At 53.9% G+C, this 13,507-nt stretch overlaps 1 protein-coding gene across 4 annotated transcripts in view; it reads left to right on the plus strand.

Moving 5' to 3' along the window:
- The window catches only part of MYO7A (myosin VIIA), an 84,448-nt gene extending 72,133 nt beyond the window's left edge, over nt 1–12,315 (plus strand). For all 4 annotated transcript variants that reach the window (XM_060605541.3, XM_060605542.2, XM_060605540.3 and 1 more), the window contains 12 exons: nt 168–325; nt 1,288–1,441; nt 2,634–2,789; nt 3,313–3,418; nt 4,445–4,558; nt 5,586–5,673; nt 5,856–5,962; nt 8,199–8,384; nt 8,819–8,935; nt 10,021–10,104; nt 10,977–11,096; nt 11,697–12,315. In XM_060605541.3, coding sequence (XP_060461524.2) covers nt 168–325; nt 1,288–1,441; nt 2,634–2,789; nt 3,313–3,418; nt 4,445–4,558; nt 5,586–5,673; nt 5,856–5,962; nt 8,199–8,384; nt 8,819–8,935; nt 10,021–10,104; nt 10,977–11,096; nt 11,697–11,786 — 1,480 coding nt within the window. In that variant the 3' untranslated portion in view covers nt 11,787–12,315. The remainder of the gene's footprint in view (nt 1–167; nt 326–1,287; nt 1,442–2,633; nt 2,790–3,312; nt 3,419–4,444; nt 4,559–5,585; nt 5,674–5,855; nt 5,963–8,198; nt 8,385–8,818; nt 8,936–10,020; nt 10,105–10,976; nt 11,097–11,696) is intronic.
- The last annotated feature ends 1,192 nt before the right edge of the window (nt 12,316–13,507 follow it).

Consider the following 13,507-nt stretch of genomic DNA (forward strand, 5'->3'; position numbering starts at 1 on the left):
GGGCAGGGCTGGCTTTCTAGCTGAGAAAGTAAGGTCCAGGGAGGGCTGGTTGACTCATCCCAGGTTGCCCAGTATAGCAGGGAGGAGCAGGGCCTTCCGCCTCCATGCACAGGTTGGGTAGGGGTGGGTCTCACAACCTGGGGTCAATGCTGGCTGTGCCGTGTCAGGCCCCCACCCAAGCACACGCTGAGCCGGGTCATGGTGTCCAAGGCCCGTGGCAAGGACCGGCTGTGGAGCCACACACGGGAGCCGCTCAAGCAAGCACTGCTCAAGAAGATCCTGGGCAGCGAGGAGCTCTCACAGGAGGCCTGCATGGCCTTCATTGATATCCATACCTGCAGGGGTGGGTGCCATGGAAGGGCAGGGGAAGGGCCACAAGGAGGGGGACCCCAGGGCAGGGGGGGCACCAGGCCCCTGCCTCCAGGGTTTTCATCCAGATACCTACCTCCTTCTGAGGGGCCCGGGTGGGTCCTGGGCAGGGTGGAGGGATTCGGGTGGAATGGCTTCATCTATGCCTGGCACCTTACAGTGCACGAGGGGCTGCCTCATCCATTGTCTCCTCTGACCCTGTCATTTGGTTCAAGATGAGTATTGTGTCATGTGCTAGGCCAGGCATGGAGACACAGCTGTGACCAGACCCAGTCCCTGGCCTTCATGGTGCTTATAGCTAAAAGGGGCCGTGATGGGGCCAGGCAGCACAGTGAACTGATGTAGCCTTGGAGAGGAGGACAGGTGGCTTTCCTGGATGAAGAGATGTCTAGGCTGAGACCTGAAGACTGAGTAGGCCCCAGTCAGCCAAAGGGGAGATGGGTGGGGAGTGTTCCAGACAGAATGAGCTTGTCCAAAGGCCCTGAATCACAACATGATTTAGCACAAGTGGAGGGCAGAGGTCTAGAAGGGAGTCTGAAAACGTGGGCAGACTAATAAAGCATTCCCAAGCCCTGTTAAGAAGCTTGGACTGTATCCCAAGGCCATGAGAAGCCCACTAAGCAGGGGGGGTGACATAGTCAGATTTGTGATTTGTAAAGTCCATCTGGGTTGGTGCGAGGACTTTGGATGGGGTGTTGGGGGCTGAGGTAGTGAGGGGAGGAGGTGCCCAGAAGAGTTGAGGAAAGGGTGGGCAGTCGGCATGGAGAGCAGGGTGGGTGGGTCATGCCCATTTCCTGAGTGGGTCGCCTGAGGCCCAGGGCCACACAGTTGGGTGGGGGCAGACCCCATTAGAGAGTGTGGCCTCCTGGGTCAGTGCTCCCCCCATCAGCCACAAGCCCTTCCTTGACGGCTCCCCACCCATGCTCAAGTACATGGGCGACTACCCATCCAAGAGGACGCGCTCTGTCAATGAGCTCACCGACCAGATCTTTGAGGGTGCCCTAAAGGCCGAGGCCCTCAAGGATGAGGTATACGTGCAGATCCTGAAGCAGCTGACCGACAACCATATCAGGTGAGGGGATGGTAGGCGGGTACAGGAGGGCCTCCCCCCAGTGAGGGGGGAGTCACAGCTGACGGGAATCTTAAAGGTCCTCTACCCATTGTGACAGGGAGCTCCCTCCCTCCCAAGGCAGCATCTGGCCCTGCCTGGCAGCCGTCCTTCCGCATTCAGGCTCCCTCACGTCTTACCTCTGCCACAAGGTCCAAGGAAGTCTGGTCAAGTACCAAGAGGTGGATGCACCCTCTGAATCTGTCCTTCTCCAAGTCTGACAGCACCGGTTCCTCCTAAATTTGCTCCACTCACTGCCCGAACCTCCTCCGGGTACCCCTCCCAGCCCAGACTCCATTCTGGAGGTTGTGCTCATGAGCAAATGTCTCCAGCCTGGCTCGGGCTGCGCTGGCTGTCAGTTGGAAGCTCCGGCTGAAAATTCTGGGCTGAAGGTGTTGGGTCCCAGAGGGTGCCACCTTGTCCCTGCTGGGTCAGACCACGGCAGGAATGGGAAGTCAGGGACATGCTAAGTCTCAGAGCCTGAGGGAAGCCCCACCGTCTCCCCTTACACCCAGACTGCCAATTATGTCCCCAGGTTTGTCATCTTCTGCACCTCTTGCAAAATCCACCATGGAACCATACTCAGATCTTCTCACACTGCCAAACCTTTATACACGCTGTGCTCACAGCCAGCATTTATGGCCTTTTTTGCATATCAGAATTTGTGTCAGCCTTCAAAACCTAGATCAAATGCCACCTCCTCCTAGAAGCCCTCTGTGCTTCTCTCCCGTCAGGCCCAGGGAACTCAGAGTGCCCAATGAAGCCCAGGGGTTGGTCTAACTCAGTGCTAGTTAAAGAACAGACGAGTTAAAGAGTTTTTGCCAGAATACAGATCACACACGGCTTCCTTCATAGGAAAGTCTTGCTAAGAAGAAAAAAAATCTCAGCTGAACCAAGAGTGCTTGGTGACATCACTGATGTTCATTCTGGCATGAATGAGCACCTTACCTTCACGTGGCCGGTAACTGCGTGGCCCAGTGTGGGTTTGTGTGGCACTAACTGGATCTGGCCACCAGGGAGGCGGGTCTGCGTTGGTCCCCAGAAGAGAGGCATGGGGGTCAAGACAGACACGTGCCGCCACAGTGAGGCGCCAAGGATGCTCGGACCCACAAGTGGCCTGCAGAACCCCCGCTGGACACCCCACCTCTTTCCGCAGGTATAGCGAGGAGCGTGGCTGGGAGCTGCTCTGGCTGTGCACGGGCCTCTTCCCACCCAGCAATATCCTGCTGCCCCACGTGCAGCGCTTCCTGCAGTCCCGTAAGCACTGTCCGCTCGCCGTCGACTGCCTGCAGCGGCTCCAGAAAGCCCTGAGGTACGGTGGCCCACTGAGAGCAGAGGCGGTGGGCAAAGAGCCTGTGGCAGGTGCTGGGATGGGCTCTCAGCCCCGGTGCGCTTGTGGGTGTCCCTGGCGGATGAGGGCACGGCCACACAACACGTGGGACCTGTCCCTGGGGTACCACAGCTGCCAGTTGGACAAAGCCTGCAGCGTGGTGCCCATTCTGGATGCAATCGTGTCTGGCTGCTCAGAAGGGCTGGCACATACTTTCCAGTGTGTTGGGGATGTCTGGGCCATACTCCATACTCTGCACAGCCCATGTGCATCCTTCACGTCCCGTGGTCCCCTCCACAGCCCTATTTGGTTGACGCTGTTCTCTCATTCTACAGTTGAGGGGTTGGAGGCTCGTGGAGATTAAGTGACTATCACCTGGCAGGGAGTGGCGGACAAGGGATTAGAACTGGGGTCTGTCTCCAAAGTTCCCTCTGTTCCCTGCTCCCCATGGCCCCATGAACCCACTGGCTCCTGACTGCCCCTCCACACCTCTCCTGGCTTTCAGAAATGGGTCCCGGAAGTACCCCCCACACCTGGTGGAGGTGGAGGCCATCCAGCACAAAACCACCCAGATTTTCCACAAGGTCTACTTTCCTGATGACACCGATGAGGTGAGGGCTGCTGGCTTCTTGGTGAAGGACCAGATTCCCCGAGGACACAGGGAACAGCCCTGATCCCTCTCCCCTGCCATCCCCACATTTGCTCCAGTGGTCAGGGCTCAGTCGAGAGGCTACAGACTCCGCGGGTTCCCGATCTGACCTTCTGTTGTCTCCAAGAGCTTCCTTGAGAAGATCATTCTTCCCTCTCTGAGGTGGCTCCGCCTCAGAGAAAAGTGCTCTCTCTCTGAGCTAAGCTCTATGCTGGTGCCACCTCCCTGATGTCAGCTCTGTTCCTGGTCACAGGCCTGCCTGCCCAGGCCTCTCCTATTGTCCCTGAGCCCACTTTCCTGCAGGCTCCTTCCTTCCTCCTCACTTGGCCTGATTGTGGGTCTCCTGGTCCAATGGTCCTGTTAGCCTTCCCATCATGCCCATTAGGTCAGGCTGCCTCCTGACCTCCACTCTTTGCCCCATCTCAGCATCTCATTCAGATAAATGAATCTAGCACCAAAACTTTTAGTTTGAAAAGCAGTTTTAGAACTTGTCTAGAGACTAGAGACTCAGAAATGTCATGATAGGATTTCAGTGACAAGGACAAGAAACTAACAAATCCTTTCCTGTCCCTCCAGTGGAAGGTTATATGAAGCAGTCCCTCCCCCACCCCGCACCTACCCCTACCCCAGGCTGCTTCCCCTCTTTTTCCCTCCCCCTTCTGGAATTTGCTTTCTTCTTCCTCCAGCCTCTCTCCTCCCAAACACCCCGCCTATCTTTGCTCCCTTGGCCTCGTGTCACCCATGCTTGTACAGCCAGGCCCACAACCCTGGAAGCAGAGGCTGAGTGTGCTTGGATTGGGGAGGACACAATCTGGGAAGATCCAGACAGGAGTTGCTTTTTCCTTTTCTTAAATGCTGTGCCCAGCTCTAGACCCATGGGGAAACACCTCAGATGGAGGGTGCCCTGCATGTGTGGGAGTCTAGTTGCAGGCACAGATAGAGGGGCACAGGAAGCCCCAGCCGCAGCCGCCTGCCCCTCACTTCCCAGGCCTTTGAGGTGGAGTCCAGCACTAAGGCTAAAGACTTCTGCCAGAACATTGCAGCCCGGCTGCTCCTCAAGTCCTCAGAAGGATTCAGCCTCTTTGTCAAAATTGCAGATAAGGTGGGTGATGGTTCATTGGCTTCCTATTGGATTGCTGTTGGTCTGTCTGTTGGAACATTTGCTGGGACTGTAGGAGCTCATGGGGCAGTGGGGAGGGGAAAGAGGGGAAGAGAGAGGTGTGCTTGCATGTGGCATCTGATTGTGTCCCTTTCCTTCTTATATCCCTGCAACGGTCCCCATACTTGTAGCAGCTTCCCCTAAATGTCTCTCCTCTGAGGCATTGCAGAGCATGACCTCAAACCTCTTGGGAGCCATGTGGCACTTTATATTCTGGACCACACAAGGCTCATCGCCCTGCCACAACACACAAGTACTTTCCAGATTTGACTTGACCGGTCCCTCGGCTGCCTTGCCAAGGCCAATTAGCCCTGAAATAACCCCTGAAGGGGGTGTGATTATCCCCACCTAATAGATCACAAAACATGGACTCAGAAAATTTAAGTAACTTATTCAAAGCCACACAGCAAGGACTCAGATCCCAGTAGGTCTGACTGCAAAGCACAGGCCCCTGCCACCATTCCACCTTGCTCTTCCTCACTTCTGTGTTCATGAAGGTCAAGGGCCCAGCTTTAAAGCCTCTTCCTGTGGGAGGCTTCCTTGACCATGTCAGGTAGATCAGGTGCTCACTCAGTTCCTTGTGTATCCACGTCTGCCTCCTCATTTCACAACTGTCCCTGTGCCAGACATTGGGGACCCACAGGTGATCTCAGTAAGGTCCTCGACCCAGAGGAGCTTGGAGCCTGTGGGAAGAGCAGGTCACAGATACTGGAGATTGTCCAAGGCAGGGACTGGGCCTCATTCTTGGCCTTCTCACCAGGGCTTAGTCTTTGCTGAAACGACTGGAATGACTGTCACTCTGGGTGGGAAGTAGGCTTTGTTCTGGAGACTCAACAGGCATAGTCAGGGCAGAGTGGGACACCTCTTGGGGCTGTAACAAAGGGCCAAAAGGAAGGTATTTGGTGGGTAAGTCAGAAAAATCAGTATTGGTGGAACTAAAATGAATGGATTGGAACGGCCATGTCCCTAGGTCATCAGCGTCCCCGAGAATGACTTCTTCTTCGACTTTGTTCGACACCTGACAGACTGGATAAAGAAAGCACGGCCTGTCAAGGATGGTAATGTGAGGCTGGGCCCTGAGATCATCTGAGGCCCAGAGCAGAGCAGGTGCTGGCACAGGGCCACACCGTGAGGTCCACCTGGGTGGGACCCAAGCTAGGGCCTCCTCCTGGGCTGGTGCTGGGCACAGGTGATCCTCTGTGCTGGGACGCTCTGGGTGACTGATTGCCCTCTGCCACAGGAATCGTGCCCTCGCTCACCTACCAGGTGTTCTTCATGAAGAAGCTGTGGACCACCACGGTGCCCGGGAAGGACCCGATGGCTGATTCCATCTTCCACTATTACCAGGTGAGCTGCCTGCTCCTCTCTGCTGTGCTGCCTCCATGTGCTGCTGGCCTTGCTGTATTTCAGGAAAGCAGAACCCTGCTGCCCTTGCCAGGAGGGGGGCCTCAAATAGTAAGGCCTCTAAGAGATTCCTGCTGGGATCCTGGGGAGTAGCTCAAAGGCAGACCCTTCTCTTTCCTCAGCGCCTTGTACTTTCTTCGGAGACTTTAATCCCCACCCGTTCAGGCCCTTCCCTTGGTGAGGGGCTGTCCTCTGAATCAGAGATTCTACGGCTACACCTGGGTGTATCTGGGTGTATCTAGGGCATCTGTGTGAATGTGTAGACACTTTCTAGCACAAGCATGTGCCTGCGGGAAGCCAGGAGGGAGGCCCCCATGTTGAACCTCTAGTTGTTGTCTGATGCTTTTCGCTCATTCTGCCCTCCCAGCAAACCCCAACAAGTAGGCATGTTGTTCCCATTTTATAGAGGGAGAAACTGAGACTCAGAGAGATCAAGTGATATAATTAGGACTACAGGGTGGATAGAATCTGGGTTTGAATCCATGTCTTCACAACTGCAGACTCGGTGATCTCTTCTGGGCCAGTCCTGTTTGTCATTCTGTAGGGGAGACAGACCAGGATGCTGGGAAGGTTGCGGGAGGCGGGGATGGTGGCTGCTGTGGTAGAGAGAACCCTGGCCTGGGAGTTGCCAGGGCTCATTCACCCGTGAGATCTGCCCCTCCCCCATGGTGCCCTTTGAGTGAATGGCAACATGAACATCAGCTACCATTTCCCCCAAGGCAGAAACCCAAGTCAGCCTTGACACCTCCCTCCCCCTCATTTCCCATGTCCCAAATCATTCACCTGATGACTTCACCTCCCCAACTCTCCAAAATCCATCCACATGTCTCCATTACCACCGGTACCAACTCAGATCAGCCCATCATCTCTCATCTGAATGAAGCTGGTAACCTTTCCCCCGAGCTTCCCTGTCCATTTTTGTCCCCTTTGAATTCATTCTTCCTATGGGGGTCATCATGCTTTCGGGATCCTCTCAGTGGCTTCCCTCAAAGTAGAACGCCAAATCCCGACTCTGGCCCTGCATGGGGCCACTAGCTACTTCTGCTGCCTTGTCTTGTATCCAGCACTCCTTTGTTCACTTCACTCCAGCTACATCTTTTCAAATTCTCAGGTATGCCTGGGGCCTTTGTAACATTTTCTCTCTTGGGAAGCTTTTCCCTAGGTTCTTTCCTTCACCTTCTAAGCTTTTAGATGTTATTTCAATCATCATAAGGGAAATCTTCCCTGTTCCTAAAACTAGATCAGGTCAACTAGTTATATGCTGTCATAGCGCGGAGAACAATTCCTTCAAAGATTGTAATTATACATCAATTTGGGGTGATGGATGTGTGTTCTTGCCTTGACTACAAGTTCCTTGAGAGCAGGGAAGTAGATGTTGCTTAAAGGGACTGACTCATAGCAGATGATCAATGCATATTTGTTGGCTTGATGGATGGGTAAATAGGCGGTGACTCAGTGAATGAATGGGTAGAAGGATGGATGGTGAATGAACTTGTGGGTGGACAGATGGACAAATGAGAAATGGATATGGGTAGGGAGAACCATATGGGTGGACAGATGGATGGGTGTGGATGGAGAGATAGGTGGGCGAGTAGATGAAAAAGTGGATGGAAAATAATCGACTCAGGTTTCTAATCTGCAGTGTGTCCTCAGGCCAGCCTCAGTTTTCCTATGCTTCAACGAGTGGGTAAGACAGTTGTAAGGCTGTGGGCAGTGTTGGCCATTTGGAAGCTTCATCTTTGCTTTTGGTCCACTCCTCATCCTCAATTACTGGAAGTTCAAAGTGGGGAAGAGGCTGGTGCTGCTGATGAAACTAGCAGGTCTCAAAGGAATTGAATGGGAGGAGGCCAGCCAGAGAGGCTTTTCCCAAGGAAGGACAGGCTCAGAAGGTTAGGGCTGTGGAACAGTCTCAGGTTCACCAGATGGTCACTCTGAGTTTCTTCGTCTTTGAAATGTGGCTGCTCACCCCACTGGACCGTTATGAGGGAAAATGAAATAATAATATTCATACATGGCTCTGCTTTCCAACTGTAAAGTGCTGGATCTGTGCAGGCATGGTTGCTATTTCCCCGTACTATCTCCTCTTGGGGCACAGTGTCAGCTGAGGCTGGAGGAAAAGGTACGCCCAATGTGGGGTAAGGCAGTAGACCTCGCCTGAGACCTGCTCTGTCTCTGGCAGGAGTTGCCCAAGTATCTCCGAGGCTATCACAAGTGCACACGGGAGGAGGTGCTGCAGCTGGGGGCACTGATCTACAGGGTCAAATTCGAAGAGGACAAGTCCTACTTCCCCAGTATCCCCAAGCTGCTACGGGAGCTGGTGCCCCAGGACCTCATCCGGCAGGTTTCCCCGGATGACTGGAAGCGGGTGAGTATAAAGGCGGCGGCAGGACTAGGGGTCTCTGGGCACCCCACGGGTCAGGCGGCAGGTGCTGGCCAGCAGCCCAGGGAAGTATCTCTTGTTGTCCCTGTGTGTGATAAGGTCACCCTCTCATTTTCCCTTCCTTTCGCTTTAGTATCCAGTTGTCCAGGCAAAGGACTCACCTAGCTGCTTGGTAGTAATTTGCCCTATTCTAGTTGTCATGGTGACCTGATTTCACTTGATACTCTTTGGTCTGCTTGCTTAGGGGAGGGGAGGGGAGAGAAGGAAAATAAGGATTCCATTAACTGGGATGACGGAGGCCCCTCATGGCCTCCAGGACCCCCATCCTATGCCTGGCCCTCCAGGGCCCATGACCGCTAACAGTGCAGGTGAGGTAGGAGGGGCAGGGGAGAGGCCTCTGATCCCCCCTCTCCCTACAGTCCATCGTTGCCTACTTCAATAAGCATGCAGGGAAGTCCAAGGAGGAGGCCAAGCTAGCCTTTCTAAAGCTCATCTTCAAGTGGCCCACCTTTGGTTCAGCCTTCTTCGAGGTGAAGGTACGTTATGGGTGGCTTCTCAGGAGGAAGGGAGGAAGGGACTAAGGAGTGGGGATGAGAAGGCACAGAAACGCCTCCCCAGGACTGTGGGAAACAGCGATGGCCTCTGCCACCTGCCCTGGCAAGGAAAGGACGGAAGCACCCTCAGCTTTGTACCACCTCGGTATCTCAGCCCTGGGACATGAGGGACAACCAGCAGCTCAGCCTGGCAGGGGAGGCAGATGTGTAAACCAGCCACAGTAATGGAGAACGATCTGTGCTGTGACAAAGGGGAGCCCTTATCAAGGTGACTGAGAAGGCTGAGGAGGCTTCCTGGAGGAGGCCACCCCTGAACTTCCAGGAAGACCCTGGGGAGAGTGTTCCTGGCAGAGGGCCTAGCATGAGCAAAGAGCCAGTGGTGTACGGGAGGTGCAAGTGGCTGACTATGATGGGCGCAGGGTATGAGAATGAGCAGATTGTGGTGAGGCAGGCTGGCAAGCCGGCAAAGGGGTGGGGTTTCCTCCTGAAGGTGGTGGCCAGCCCTGGAAGGTTCTGCATAGGGATGATGGGGCCAGAAGTCCACTCTGACTGGGGGGCGAGGGTGGGCCTGAGGGGCATGACCGGAGGCAGGAGAATGGTAAACAGGCTCGCGTGAGAACTGGGGGTAGGTCAGGCTGGAGAGGAGGGGATGGCCTTGTTACATACCTCGGACGGGAGGCCTTTTGAGAAGTCTGGCTGTACAAGGAAGAGAGGGAGGCAGAGAGGTAAGCTGGAGGCAGGAGTTAGAGTTCAAAGAGGGTTTTTAAAGAGGGCAGACATGTGGGCTGAGAGAAGAGATGGCCCAGACTCCTAGAGAAGCAGGAGAGAAGAAATGAAACTGCTGCCAGAGAGGGTGGGAGATGGGGTCACTTGGGGACCCGTGAAGGGATCTGGGTCGCACTGAGGTCCCAGCAGAGGTGGAAACTGTGAGGTTGTGGCAGAGCCACTGGCTCTGCTGCACCTCTGGCATCGAGCAGGAGCAGGGGAGGGCAACTTACTCCTAGCACACAGCTTTTCCTGCTCTGGGCTCCCCCAGCTCTCTGATGGTTTCCGGCTTTCTTTGCCAGCAAACTACGGAGCCAAACTTCCCTGAGATCCTCTTAATTGCCATCAATAAGTATGGGGTCAGCCTCATCGATCCCAGAACCAAGGTAAGCAGTGACAGGGAAGAGCGGGGGTGTGCTTCTCTGTCTGCACCTCTCACAAGAGCCCCCAGACCCAACCCCCCAAAGCCCCTGCTGGCCACCATCCTCACTTAATGTGGCCAAGAAGGCAGATGATCTTGAGAAGTGGTCTGTGTTTGCTTCGTCTATTTTCCTACCTGCTCCGTCAAAATTGCTCTCCTAGAGTTACTAGCCAACACCTTGCTACTAAATCCAATGAACTTTTTAGCACTTGGCCTTTTGGCATCATTGGACCTTACAACCATTCGTTCCTTCCAGAATGCTCTCCACATATTGGTCAGGATAGCAGACTGCACCGGGGTTAAATATTCTCGTATTTATGGGCCAGAGTAGTCCTCACCAAGGGAACCAGGAAGCACAGTCCTACCACATACCCAGGAGGAGTACAACTGGACCACTGGTGAAGGGTGCCAATGGCCACCACCTTCCTCTTGTGTTCATGTGCCCCACTTTCCTGGTTTTCCTCCTCTCTCTCGGGTCATTCTTCTCACATACTTCTGTGTGATTATTTTCTACCCACACGCATGGTGCTCCCTGAGGCTTCCTGGCATCTTCTTGATTTCCTCCTAGTAGGACCATCCCATCCAGGACCCCTGTTTCCATTGCTTCAGGCCTCCCAAATTTCCAGTTCCAGCCCCACATACCCCATAGCCTCGTGGACACGGAGGGAGAAGGCATCTGCCTCCCCTAGCATCTCCACAGCAGAGCTGGATTCTGTCTTCTTGCTTCTTTGCTTGTCTGAGGGCCCAAGGCCTTTCTGGTGGGTGTGGGCTGGTGCTGAGGAAAGTGAGGCCAGAGGGTCCAGACCGCGCAGGTTCAAATTTTCTCTGCTTTCCCAGGACATCTTGACCACTCATCCCTTCACCAAGATCTCCAACTGGAGCAGTGGCAACACCTACTTCCACATCACCATTGGGAACCTGGTGCGCGGGAGCAAATTGCTCTGTGAGACATCACTGGTGAGACCTCTTTTATTTAGGCCTGGTAGGGCTCCCCTACTTTGCCTAAAGCTCCAACCATCCTCTTTGTCCCCAGAACAAACGTGAGGAGTGCATGGCTTGGCCTGAGATTGGGATCAAAGGTCAGATTGGGCCAAGGTCAAGTCAGTTTGAGGCTCAGCTTAGGTCTGGGAAGGGCAATTAATCTGGGGCTGAGAACAGACCCCTCATTTATTAACTATTGTTTGAATGACTGCAGTGTCTGGGGACTGAGTCTTTAGCCCCTGAGTTCAATAGTGGAGCCATTAGCAATGAGGCCTCTTGGACTGAGCTGAATTTCTAAGGCGTGGCTCAACTGGTAAAGCCTTTAGAATCACCAGGATGTAAGGGGCATACAAGCTAGGGCCTTCATGTAGGGTCATAATAACTTTGAACCTTAGACATGTGGCTGGATGAGTCCAACCCTTCAGCTGTGAGGCTGGGGAGATGGAGTCCAGAGCAGTACAGGATTCTCCTTAGTTCAGGGCTCTGCCCTTTGCAGTTTCCTGGGAGTGTTCTGGGTCTGAATGGGCTGGCCCTGTCCCACTATTTGCTCTGTTTATCTTCTTGTGCTGTTTCCAGGGCTACAAGATGGATGACCTCCTGACTTCCTATATTAGCCAAATGCTCACAGCCATGAGCAAACAGCGGGGCTCCAGGAGTGGCAAGTGAACAGTGGGGGAGGTGGTCCTGTTTCAGGCCCATCAGCTACCTCTGCAGGTGGGAGAGGACTTCTGCCATCTGGGCAGGGAGGCTGGGCTAGCCGGCCACCACTGATTATTACACCAACTTAGCCTCTGATCCTCTTCCAGTGGGGCAGCCTTGCTGGGATGAAGAGCTCCCCTCTATCCACTCCCGAGGGGTGGTTCTAGCTCTGGCTTGCGGTGGCCTTCCCAGTTGTAAAACCTATGCTCCTTGGGTGCCTTTCTTAGACCAGTCCTACCGTGCGACCTCCTTTGACTTTCCATGCAACCACTGTAACAGGGAATCAAGAGGACAACCTAGTTCTCCATACTGGGACCAACCAAACCAAACCAACCAAGAATATTCTGAAATCCAAGGGACTGGCTTAATTCCTGTAAGTCCAGAATTCTCAGCTGGGATGAGGGAGACAGACTACTTTTCTATATTGCAGTGTGAGTGCTGAGCCCTGTGTTAGTCTCCCCTGATCACCTCAGGGTATAAAGTATGTGTTTAATCATTTGGCCCTCTGGTGTCTTTGCTCGGGGAAGAGGAGAGAGTGGGGTGTGGCCTGTAGGACTATCTCCTCAGTCTGTGTGTGTAGGGCTAAGCTGGTCTGGGTTTGGGGTGCCTGAGCCCAAGATGTGCTTGAAAGGGGCTTAAAGGGGCTGGCTGGGACCACGGTGGGTTAGGAGTAAATGTTAGGACATCAGCCTGGGAGGTAGGGGCCTAAGTGTGCAGGGGCCAGCTTCTGGGCCTTAACTAGGACCAGTGGAGCCAGAGTGACCCTCACATCCTGTCAGAAACATCTCCTTGGTTCATCAAGAAATCCAAGAATTGTGCTGCCTAAGGTTAAATCCTTGTGTCCTCAGAGTGCCTATAAAACGTTACTTTGTGACCAGGATGAAACAACCAAATTCAGCTGTGATCTGGTGAGGCATGGGAATGGGGGTTTTAGACAGAGAGGTAGGATTTGGGTGTGAGGCATCCTCCTGGGCCATGACGGGGAAGAGTGCCTAGAGAAGTGACAGTGGAGACTGCCCTAGAGGAGGGTATGTTTACGATGAGCCCCTAAGGCCCCCCCTAATACTTCAGTAGGGCCAAATCCTTATTGTCCTCACACACACACAAGTGTCTTGGGTCATCTGCATCCAGATGCCAAACACTCCAGAGGGAGTTCTATTCCTGTTCTCCCCAGCTACTTGTGTGGGAGGAGCTGGTTGTGAAAATGGAGGCCCCAAACCAGATAGCCCTGATTTCTGGGATTATCATGTGGCTTTCTGAGACAGCTTTGCCCCACCAGTGTTTACACAGCTCCATAGGCAGCCTCAGGTAAATCTGAGCCAGAAGGAAGGTGCTGTGGTGGTGTGCCTCTACACAATCATATCAGTGGGGATACAGAGGCCCAGAGAAGGTGGGCAAATAAGTGAAGGCCACACCAAACTCAGTTCACTGCTTTTAACATTTGGCTCTGAGACACCGAGGGCTCCAGATGCTTGTTCTATGCCCTAGTTCCCCTTCAAGGCCTAGGGTCGATGGATAGGCACAGAATTATGCCCATCATCCCATTGCACACTAGATCACAGTGTGTGTGTGGGATGAGATCTTTCCCCCGATTCACGCCCTTGCCTATACCACTTCTCATTCTCTGACTCAGGATGGCATCACTTTTGCACTCATCCCCTAGTCTGTCAGCCTGAGTGATCACAGAG

This window comes from Panthera onca, chromosome D1 (assembly GCF_046562875.1).
Source record: "Panthera onca isolate mPanOnc1 chromosome D1, mPanOnc1 haplotype 2, whole genome shotgun sequence".
Lineage (NCBI taxonomy): Eukaryota > Metazoa > Chordata > Mammalia > Carnivora > Felidae > Panthera > Panthera onca.